At 33.4% G+C, this 12,658-nt stretch overlaps 1 protein-coding gene across 1 annotated transcript; it reads right to left on the bottom strand.

The window, feature by feature from the left end:
- Positions 1 to 614: 614 nt before the first annotated feature.
- LOC128995509 (uncharacterized) lies at positions 615 to 11,439 on the bottom strand. The gene is made up of 4 exons (XM_054420530.1): positions 11,404 to 11,439; positions 9,906 to 10,046; positions 7,987 to 8,124; positions 615 to 1,555 (listed from the first exon to the last, which is right to left on the bottom strand). Exons 1-4 carry the CDS (start codon positions 11,437 to 11,439, stop codon positions 1,478 to 1,480), a joined length of 393 nt encoding a protein of 130 aa, XP_054276505.1. The 3' UTR covers positions 615 to 1,477.
- Between the last annotated feature and the right edge of the window lie 1,219 nt (positions 11,440 to 12,658).

Below are 12,658 nucleotides of genomic sequence, written 5' to 3'. Positions count from 1 at the left end.
CCCCGTTATTAAGAAATCTCCACTGTACATTAAAATGTGATTTCTTTACTATTTTTTTTTATCAAATAAGTTGGCAGAATATTCCAATTTACCTTGTATTAGCCCGTCCACATAGCAACAGAGCAAGGGTATGTCCGTTATCATGTAGTACTGAGATTTGGTGGTGGCACCAGAACACAAGAAGCCCAAGACATTCATTGCTTCCTTGGTTTCACAGTCTGCCATGTTACCAGTCTGGACTTAACCCTTAAAGTATGATAAACCAAAGATTGTTGGGTAATGACATTTTAGTTGGAACGTATACTAACTGACCCTGTATAATGGAGGTGGAAGGTCTATTTAAATCATATGATAAACCTATTGTATGAAAAGTGATGAAAAAGTAACATTGTAAAACTTTGGTTGTGTGCTAACATTATGTAGAAAATAAATTTTTGCTTAATGGCTATGTATATTGAACGATTTACATTAAACTTGGCGGGAATATTGAATAATGCTAATAGATATGAGCTTTATTCCTAGCCCCCCAGCCATTTGTTCTAATGTTGAAATTCACTTTATTTACGTTAATGTACACATGAGAACCTATTTTATCTATTATATTGTGTAAAATGAAAAGTAATACGTAAAATCATGTTACTTTATAACAGTTTATATTGAAGTTCAACTTGAATGTAGCCACAGAGAAGTAATGTACAGAGGAACCACTCAATGGTACACTTATGGTGACTAGCATTAGTCACTGGTGTCTATGGCAAAGTCCAATACCCCCCCCCTGCCCTCATCCTCTTGTCCTACAACGCTCATGGTGGAGAACCCTTTTTGCAATAAGAAATTCCTCACAGTGCTCGCTGCTCGGGCTCTTTCTCCTTGCTTGTCACAAGTGTATATTTCCGGCACATCGTACTAGAACTGAAAGTGCACAGTTGTCCTATGAGCAAGTTTTTCTTGTACCTTACTTCTCTGTGATGTAGCGTAGTCAATCATTGTTATTGTGTTTTACTAAATTACTGCAAAAGCATTCAGAAATATGAGTTCTACTACGAGAGTTAAGTGAATATCTGCACAAATTAATGGGACTTCTACAAGTTTTTTTTTTGCCAGTTTAAGTCATCAAAACTATTTTTCCCTTAACAAACTATAAACGTTTTGGTTGATGAGTAGTTTGATGAACAATTAAAGTTTATTAATTACAACGCTTTTAAAAACTAACTTTAAAAGCTGTTAGCTTATGAATGTTTCTTGACTAATACTAATAGACAAGTGTGCAATGGAATATATGCTTCTCTGTTGTTATTAAAGTGCCATCTATATTTATTTGCATATTTAATCAGTGAAGGAAGAGCATTATAATACTGCAGCTTGAGTAGTTTTCTCCCTGCTGGCCTCTCACTGACTTATCAGCCCAAAACCACTGCCAGAGGTATGGAAGCCACAGATGAAGTCTCGAGTCAAAAACTGCTTCTGAAGCTGACGTTTAACGAGTCCTTCCTGTCCTCTGAATGAAGCAGCCCTTGAATGAGTTCAGACGGACGTCTATTTCACCTTCTTCAATCTGTAAAAGCAATTTTGGAATCAAAAAGTTTTACAAGAAGTGGTTGAGTGAAAATTTAAAAACGTACGTTTTCATGTCCCTGGCCTTTTACTTCGTAGATTCTGGATTTGTAGTTTATTATTATGTGTTTTAATATTTTTTGGGACGGGGGCAACATGTTACACACATTTATTTGGTTTCAAATAGGTTCTAGGTATTTTTTTCGGATTTTTAAAGTCTCGAAATTCACGACCATGACGTGTCCCTAGGGTACATTTTCCAACTTTCACGCTGTTTTTAGACTAATTATTCATGCCGAAATATATAAAGCCATATTTTTATGTCATCAATGGTTATTAAACTTAAAAAAAGGAGCATATTATAATTTTATTGTCATTGCAAACTGACTACCATGACAAAATAAGTCTGTCCCTCGATTTGGCGTCACGACTGTTTGGGAAAAATTTTCAACTTTGGAGCACGACAGTGGCAAGCCTGGCGTCGATGGAGTCAGTTGGTTTTAGAGACTAGTTCGGGGTGTACGTCAGGATTGTAGTGCCGGTCGTTTCGAGTTAAAAGGAGGAATTACAAGATTAATAAAGGAAAGATTGTGTTTTTTGTAATTTTGGTGTGTCCATGACCGTACGTAGTCATTCGATGAAGTAGACATGATGTTATTTTTTGTTTATAAGATATTTCAATTGCTAGATTAACCTAGAAGTCCACTTTGTATCCTCGAACATGAGGTGCAGGGCTACCGCCAGAACAGATCCAAATAACACGTAATTTCACGACCAAGGTTTCACGACCATCGCGGTTTTTTTCACGACCGATCCAGCCTTATGGATTATAGTGTGTTTGGTCGTGACAATAACTTTAATATAATTGTAAATTGAACAGTTTAGTTCAATTGAAACACATAATTTTATTATATCTAACAGTATAATTGAAGGATTGTTTAGAAAGATTTAGATTATTCCAGACAATTCACGACCGTACCTCTTGTCCCTGACCATCACGTTTATGATTTCTATCATAAAAAATTCAAAAATTAAAATATCGTCATATTTCAATGTTTTATACACAAAAGAAGCACACCTCTATACAAACATAACGATTTTTCGGGTCTCTGGTAAGTTTTTTCGGAGTTATACAAACGTAAAAAGATTTTATTGGCTTTTTTCAATTTTTTGAGTTTTTTTCTTTTTTTCTAGAAAGACTAAATATACCAAAAGCTCAGTGTTCTTTTTATTGTATAATGGTCATAAAAGTAAATTAGTTTATAGCAAAACATAGTTATAAAAATAATATTAACTATTTTTAATATTCATTTAAACGTCCGTTATGGTCGTGACAGGATTTTGTGTTTTTCCACTAAAGATGCTCTTTAAAAAAAAAACTACCAAAGATATTGCGTTACCATGGACATTTTATGAAACTTCAAATGTTAATAAAATACCCCCGCCGCAGCAAACCTGCAAACTTAGCGAATTTCCATTCACCTGATTGGATTAACACTAAAATGTCTCCTTAAAAATATAAAATGTATTCCCTATTTAAACAGAATTAGCTTAACCAGTACTTAGGTTTGCTGCAACAGGGAGGGTAAGAAAGTTTTTTTTTATGTAAAATGTTAAAAGGTACTGTAGTTTAGTAAGAAATTAATGTATTTTCCAAATTTGATCAAAATATGTTCATAAACAAGCAAACTACAAAAGTTGACTTATTCTCCATAAGAATAACATGGGAATTTGAAAATTAAAATTTTTTTGAATTTTCTCCGTAACAATTAGGCACATAATTACGCTTCAATATACTAAATTATTTGTTTTTTTTAAGCTCTACAAAATGGTTTGGAAAGAAATTGTGAATTTTTTTGTTTTTAGGGTCAAAAATGTGAAAAACCTATTTTTACCCCATAAAACAGACCCCCGTTCCCATAGTCCGATCATGCTGTTTCGCGAACTCATTCAAGTTTATCCCGCCTTACACATTTAAACCAAATTTCATCAAAATCGGATAAAAATGACTCAAGTTATCGTGTTCACGGACACATATATATATATATATATATATATATATATATATATACAGGGTGTCCGGTCATAAGTGTTAAATAAAATTTTGCATTAAACTACATGGTAATGGTGACATAAAGACGCACATTTGAGGTTCCCAACCTCAACCGTTAGGGAATAACAAATAAATTAAGGTTTTCCAAAAATTATTGTAGTTGTTATGAAAAAGGTTATATAACTCTGTTAAAAATACACTAATTGTTAATTTAAATGTCATTTTCAGAATCCTCACAAAATTTTAAATATATATAACACATAATCGTTGGGGTACGGAAAAATATTCTATTTAAATTTCTTCGTTAAACAATTATTTTTAATATCGACGAAAATTTAAATAACATTCAGGAATTTATTTCTCGGTTACCGAGATCCGATGAGTTAAACAAATACTACTAAAAACTTCCTTATTTAAAGGGCTACACATCTGCTTGCGTATTAAATAAGTAAAATAGATAGATATAGATACTTGACGTAATACGCCAAAAACACGAACTCCAATTATACAGCAATTGCATGATTTTTACATTTTTAGTGGGCTATAAGTAGGAATGAACGGGATTGCACTTATCAACAACTTCTAATCTTTTTTCTTGAGCACCCAGTCTAAATAATCTTAAAGTAATTGGAGAAGGCAGGTGCCATGCATTAAAATAATATCTAAAATTCATAACTACCGCGACATCTAGGGTACGCAGAATCCTAATGACTAATTCCAAACTACCAGAAATCAGCTGTGAGCCCTATTATGTTCTGTAATAATATTACACGCCCGGATGGTGCTGGGTCTTAAAAAAAGTACAGTAATGTATAAGACTTTGACCCAAACAATATTAACCTCAATTGCCAAATCGTCTATGCTGATATATTAGAACGGTTGGTAATAAATTTACGAAGCTTAACTTGATAATTGATAAAATATTATCTGCTTTTATATTAATTTAGAAATAGTCAATGTGGACATTTCAATACAAATAGGCCATAAGTGATACCTAGTAGGCTATATAGCTACAACATTATTTTCTGTATGACGTGAGAATCACCTCGGAACAATTATCGACGGAGATTTTAATGCTACCCAATTATATGCATATGAATGAATGTGTGGGTTTATATTAACTCAGGTAAGTTTATTATCAAACCCAGCATGTCTGTAAATGAAAAAGAACTGTTCTTCAATATTATTAAAAGGAAGTTAAAAAGATATTTTCTTTGTGTCTAAATTATATCAAAATTGGCCATGGGAGTTTTATATTTATACAAATCTACACAATCACATTATCTGTAGGCCCTACAGTTTGGTTTCGTGGTGGCCCAAAAGTGATTTTTCTACCAAAAAGTCAAACTCAAAAGTTAAAACGAAAAGAATAGCAAAAAAGAAGAAATGCAAATCTTTAAATGTTACGTGTTGGGAAATGTTAATAACTACACGTAATAATACTTTGGTGACATAAAGAACCATGTAATCATTTTTTACAATTTTTTAATTTGACTTAATAATGGAATGAAAACAATAACTGTGTGACATACTTAACTGATTACTTAACTGATACTTAACAGATTACAAATAACTCTATCCTTGCGAAACTCTAAATGCGCAAAACCAACATAGCAACAAAAGCGCAGCTTATAGACACTCTTATTCTAATTCTAGTTTTTTATCACAATCAAAAATTCAATATAGCTACGCAGACCTTTGCTAGTTTGGTAAACAGATTTAAAATGCTTGTTAAGAACAAGAGAACGCATAACGAGTACCAAAGCCAAAAGTTTGTTTAACACAAGTTCTAAGTTTTACACGTGTATTAAATAATGTTAAAAAGTAGTTAAGGCTAATAATTTGCCCCCCCCCCTCTTTGTAAAAACATACAAATAACTTGAAATTAACAAATTTGTCACCATTTTAGGACAGTTGATGTATGCCTAGCAAAAAAACAGTTTATATTGATTTCACATAAAATTGATATGCTTTAGCCTAACTACTGAAATTATGTCAGGCATCTGTACCTCATCATATAATATAACAGTTATGTCAAATAAAAGTAGTTTACCATCAGGGCTAATAATTATAAAGATAAATAATTATAAAGATAAATAATTATAAGATTTTACTCTGGGTGAAGAATTTCGCTTTACAGCCGCCACGCCTTTTTCTCTCGCAAAACCACTTCTTTCTTCCACACACTAACACCGATTGCAAATTGAATTTAAAGTTATTAAACATCAAGGACTCTTTGCCCTTATTACTAAAAACCAACTCCGCACAATCTTCCATGGTCTTCACGCTTTGAATGTTTAAAAACTGATGCGAAATCCTAAATATGCCGAAATGTAAGGGTGACGCAGCATTCTTATGACTAATTCCAAGATACTTCCCTCCATGCCGGAAATCGGGTGTCAACAATCCTACGCTGTTACCTGGTACGCTGTTACGATGTTACGCATGTTACCTACCCCCGTAAAAATATTACACGCACTGGTATATAGTACTGGTTCTTTAACGTAAAAGTAATGCATACATTTTAGTTCAACCTAAACTATGTTAACCACATTCACCACATCGTGTATGCAGATGCATAAGAACGGCTGCTACTGAATTTGCCTTCTTCACTAACAATGTAATTTTCCAAAACTTAACTTTATTTCTGATCAGAATTTTAACAAATCTGCTTTTATATACAGAAATGATTAGTGTGGTGCACATTTGTATAATACTAAGCAATGTAGCAACATAATTGTTGTGTAGGATGTGACAATCAACCACGCAAAAATATTGACGAAGTTTTTTAGTTACCTAATACTTATGAATAAATGTAATTGTTTTGATTTTAAAAATTAAATATCAATAATATTCACAGTTATTGTTTAACAAAAAATAGTGATAGAAAATATACCACATCACTTATTGCATTCAACATTACAACATGCAAAACTAAACATGTATTGGACTTCCGTGCCGACGTAAAACCTTGTATAACTTAAGTTTTAAGTTGAACTTTTATCGTTAAATAATCATATTATCTTCCATAATACTCAATACAATAAGGGGTTTTCGTCATAATAAAGCAAAACATTCATATTTATACCTCATGCGTTGCGGGTCCAAAGTAACATTTTTTTCCATAGGGAGTAAAAAGTTGTTGCAAACAGTTGTAAATTAATCAGGCAAAGGTTTAGCCTAATGTTGCATTGTTGACAGTAGCTGGACATATCAATGGTATAATGTATTGTAAACACAATCTTAATAGAAGAAATTATTTACTCACTTTCTAAATAGCAACTTATTTACAATAAGTTATTAGAATATATGTGGAATTCAATTCAATTAAATTCAATCATTTATTTTCACATAACGTTTACAAATCCAGCATAGCTGGGAAACAGGTGAAATGGTCATATACATAAAATACATAAAACTATAATAACTACAAAATCAAATAAATACATCACCTAAAAAATCATTAACTTTATAATACGCTCTGTCAACCAGCAATTTGGCAACTTCTTTCTTGTATTTTTCAAACGATTCTAGTAATTTAATATTTTCAGGCAGTTTATTGTAAAATTTTTTCCCTAGATATTGTGGAAGGGTTTCAAGTGAGGTAATATATTATATGGAATATTATATGGAATATGTTAAATGTCTGCTCCTTCAATATTTTTAGCTCTTAACTGTATTTGAAAATTCATTGAGACATCAGCAAACAGCTTTAGCAAAATATTTGCGTCCATCCCTGTATATTATAATGGTCATGTTCATGTAAGAGATTCCCGTTTCTCCCTCGCCCCTCCCAACTACCTGGCCCGCCGTCGTGGCTTTCGTTCCCAGGATTAAAACTTCTCAAACCCTCGCTAATTGCCGTGGCTTACGTCCCCCCAGCTTATAGAGATAAACATTCGTGGCTTTCGGCCTGCGCCCCCTATAGTAATACCAGAAACAAAAGAACCCTGGGCCGTTTCGAGCTGCGTAGGTTTGAAGGGTAAGCCACACCTACCGGCGCGAACCACGTGATCTTTTCGTTTCTGCGCAGGTTGTTTTGTTTGTGGTATGTCTATAACTGGATGTATATTTTCCATAGGTTACGACAGGAATTAATGTATAAATTCACCTCTGCCCCTTCCAATTATGTAGAGATCAGTTCGGCTGACAAAACTTTAACTTACTACGAGTTCCAAATCGGCCTCTGTCATCAACTTGGACTTTGAAATACCGAGTGTATCAAAATGCTTGTTAAAACTTTGAAATATGAAAAGATTCTCTACGGAACTGAGATTTTATTTTGAATCACCAAAAGTAACTTTTGTAACCCAAGTCAATAAATAGCATTGTTGGTATGGGTATGGCCGTGACTGTTTCTGAGGTAGGCCTATACTCACCTGATCCTTGTAGTAGATGTGATGGTAGCAGGTAGGTGATATGCATTCTCTCACACACTTGAATCTCTCAAGACCCTTCAGTGCGGCACATGTTGGGCTCTGCTCACAAGCTGACTCAAACTCTCTGAATGCCACTTCCTGGACACAACAAAGTCGTAAAAACCAGTATCCACAAAACTCAGTACTCCTCAGGGGTCCGCGCTTTCTTTTTGTGAAAATGATTATTTTGTTTCAGCAGATTTCTTCTTTAGAAATGAAACTGGGAATCCCCGAATCCTCAGAGGCAAAAGCATGCAAAATATGCTCATACAAGGCGTCCCCATCTAATATTAATAAAAGTATGAATGTGTAGTCTTCTGTTAATTAGCCTGTGTTCATTTCTGATTAAACATGCCAGTCAGTTATTTCAGAGGAGTTATTTCTAGACCCCCTAAACATAGCAAAGCAACTTATAAAATTAATAGTTGTATTTGGCAATATTTCTTTAAACATTACATCTTTACGAATCTCTATATGGAAGAACACTACTTGATATAGAGTGGTGAACTTTATATATTTCACTGGTTGGAAATATACTTCTTTATATAGGCCTATACATTTCATTTACTGCACTCAAATACCATACAACATAGCTTCTTTAAGTCAATCTTATACTTATTTTATTTTATACATACCAACGGCAGAACCATTTTAAAATAATCAACAAACAGTTATCAAACTTATAACACACTAGCAGAGTACCCGTCCTTCGTACGGGGTTGGCGTATAAGTATAAAATGCTTATTTCAGTTATTGGCTTTGTGTTTGCGATGGGAGAGGGAACACGGTTTAAGAAAATTTGGTTCTTTTAATTTACGGTATGCTATAGTATAGCCCATCTACCTTAGCCATAATGTTCTACCAATGCACCTAAACAATAGAAAAAAGTAAAGTTCTAATTGTATATCACAGCTTGGTAGCTAGTTGGTTCAAATTAGCTTTTGTCATAAATGTATAAGAATAAATAGTGCTACACCCTGTTGGTAAACTTTATAACTTTTAGTTTTGATGCTATTCGCTATTCAATAACATAGAACCAACTTGTGTGTAGTTGAAACAGTAAAAAAATCTTTAATTCCTTTTAAATATGATACTCATAAGGTTAACATGGGAAACTCCAGATCCACTGGGGTGAAGCCCAAAAGGATTTTGAGATAAGAATATGTCTATATGTTAATTAGGAATGTGAGCTATCACCATACCAAATTTCAGCCCAATCCAACCAGTATAGTTAATGAATGATTGAACTTTAAACAAACAAATACACAAACTTTTACATTTATAATATTGTATTGATAGTCAAAGATATTAGTAAGAAGTAAGATTAATAACAATGTAACAATCAATAGAAAACTAAAGAAAATCAACAAATATATAATAAATAACTATATCTATACTTATTTTATACGCAAGCAGGATTTTTGTGACAATTACTCCTCCGAAACTACTGAACCGAATGACATGTTTTTGGTGTCATTGGAAAGAGCTTAACGTGAAGTTGTGCAGGAAACTTTCTTTTTTGGGAAATAATTTAGAGAGGGAGGATAATGAGTGAACAATTTCACATGTTTGTTGCTCCTACTCCTCTACAGCACAGTTCCAAATACAAGGGTGTTTTTCGATTTCACTAATAAAGTCTTCAGTGTTCAACTTTGTGTCGGCCAACTTCTGACACTTTTTCATGAGCTCTTCTTGCTTTTTATTTGCTTCTTTCTTTTGTTCGCCTTTCGGAGGTTCTTCTTTTTTCTTCATATCTTCGCGTATCCCTTCGACTGAATCAGATGTAGACATTTTATCAACTGAAGTGAACAATTCACCCACTTACAACACAACAGAACGCAACACAACAGTGTGCAAGTACCCCCGTGATATGAACTGACCGAGTGGTGACGTGATGATACTGGCGACCTAGTGTAATAAGCTCCATATGCTACAACGCAGCGTCGCCAATATGGGTAGCCAGTGGCTTGGCTACCGCAGTGGCGACGGGGCTCGGTAGCCAGTCGGTCGCCAAAGTTTGGCTGCGTCGTTGGCTACCCTCATGTAATAACATCCATAAGAATCAATGACCCTTGACAAGCTGAGTAGCCAGTTTGGTCGCTGGCGACGTCACCAGGCTACCTCGTCTAATAAGGGCCTAGTAATCATTGAAAGAGCCGATTTGCAAACTCTGGAAACATAGGAAAGTCATAGAACACCACCAAGAAGAAGAAATAGAAATATTGTTTTTTTTTAATGTATAATCGTTTTTATGGACAACCTAATGCGGCTATGAGTAAGGCTATTTGTAGAAAAAACTAAAAAACAAGATCGGCTTTTGAAAAATTATAAGATATTTACAAGAAATGTTGATTATATCGATCTGTTATGTACATCTTGAGTATTTCCATAATCTTTAAGTCGAATCTTTTAAAGTCATCAGAAATTATTATGACTGATATTCGTTTTAAAATAGCGCCTGTAATACTTAGCAATTGCTCGAATTCAAGCAACAGGTAAACTAGTATTAATAAATATAATAAATAAATATCATGAAACTCAACAAGTAATAAATAGCATGAGACTCGTCAGACTCGACAACAAAAATAAATATAAATATAGATTTTTGATAGATACACAACCGTACTGACTGCTGGCCATAAGACTGTTTATTATAGCATAGATAAAAGGAGTCCTTTTATCTATGATTATAGATACACAAGCAGATCATACAATATTTTTAATTTGCCATCACTAAATAATATTTTATATTGCTTGTGTTTTGCAACTTTAAGATTTTCTGTTAGAAATTATGTTGCGTGGAATATATTTATTGTATCACACAATATGTTTTATTTTATTCTGCCTGTAACATTTTCTAACAAAATATTTAACATTAAGTACCTACACGCGGTAACCTTTTTAGTAACAGTAGTTTTAATTGACAGCGATTTTCTAATTTTAATTGACCAAAATATAAGTTTCAACTTTATAAATCAGTAACAGTTTTACATAAACGCACCAGGCACCACCAACACTGCAGTAAGTTATATACACTATGATCAACTTACATTTTTATTGGTTTCCTTGTAGGGATACTCTGGAAATATGAAGTTCGTCTTTTCACAACACATTTTTTTCATGTAAACACAAACGATTAAATACAGAATAAATACTTTACGTACCATTTGCAAAATTTCCTAATTCTTACAAGAAATGACTAAAACTTAGCATTACAGTACTGATTGAAGCGTCTTCACTTCTAGGATCAATGTTACACTCGCCGGTTGCCGATGCCAAAAGGGAAGGAACATAACCTAACGCTACAATCAGCTGTTGATATTGATCAGGTGGCGTTATGGACAGGTAGCGCTCGGTGCGGTGAGATTGTCAACTTACGTCTGCTTGCAATTTACCTACCACCCCTCCATCCATATCATTCTTGACTGTGCGTCGCCCGGGTATTATCTTTACGGGTAGCATTTGATTTTAGTCGTGTTATTTAATAGTGAGTGAAATTCGTTGGCGGATTATCACTTTCAAACAAACAATAGGTAAGAAAAACTGATTATTTGTATTAGTTATTTTTTTTTAGTTTTATACTGGAAACAGGAGCCGAGCATTTGCCGGAGTTTGCCAAAGCAACAGTTTGCCCCGGGAGGGACCATGTTAAGGTTAATGTACACTGTTTAGTTTACAACTAAAGTATATTGAACTCATGTATGTTGTACGTTTACCATATTTCACTTAATAAGTTTATAAGGATTATTTCACTGTATTTAATTGGTAAAAAACTAATCCAAATATATTTTTAAATAATAATTGTGTTAACTAACTTATCTAGATAAATTAAAGTACATTAAAAAGATTGTGTAACTGCAAATATTCTATTAGCTAAGATAATGTGTAGACATAATAAATCAAAGTTAGGTAGTTCAGTGGGTGCTCTCTTGGTGATAAATAGTCACCGGTTCGATCTTGATAAAAGTTAGTAGCTTTTTGATGGTTTAAAACTGGACCCAGCTGTTCCTGATCATTGGGCTTTTGATTAACATCCTGGCTAATGAAGCAGCTGATCTTATTCAGTAACAAAATCTACATTCTCTTGATTTTATTTGCTTTGTACCTTGACTTTGAGATAAATGCATGTTTATTAGACCGAAAAAACAGTATTATTAACATTTTCTTACTATCCTCGTTAAATAAAGTTTTACTACCCCTAAAATTCCCAGGATAAAATACCAGAACAAGTGAATAAAAAAATAGAGGCTTGCAATGTATGAACAAATGCGACCATTTTAATGGTACGATTTGTTTTTCAATCATCGGTTGAGGAAAGAGGATTTCTCTGCGAATTTTTCTCCCAGCATTATGCGATTTCCACTGTCAAGAAGGCTCAGCATTGTTTTCTTATGGGGGTTTTTGCTGTAAAATCTGTAGGGGATTTGAATTTTACCATTTGAAAGTTAAGAACTCTGTTTTAAATAAACTATCTCAAGTAGTTTGAAAAATGTTTCGATAACAACTAATGATTACCAATCTCTTCTTAGTTACATAATACTTTAAAACGATTTACTTGCTGCTAAAACAATAAAAAATTAATATTGATTTTTAACCTTTTATATAATCATTTATGATATAACTGGTTTTAAGA

Source organism: Macrosteles quadrilineatus, unplaced genomic scaffold (assembly GCF_028750875.1).
Source record: "Macrosteles quadrilineatus isolate MER2022 unplaced genomic scaffold, UCM_ALF_1.0 Scaffold_1__1_contigs__length_201487025, whole genome shotgun sequence".
NCBI lineage: Eukaryota > Metazoa > Arthropoda > Insecta > Hemiptera > Cicadellidae > Macrosteles > Macrosteles quadrilineatus.
The sequence above is the reverse complement of the archived record's forward strand: the minus strand, read 5'-3'. Positions and strand labels throughout refer to the sequence as shown.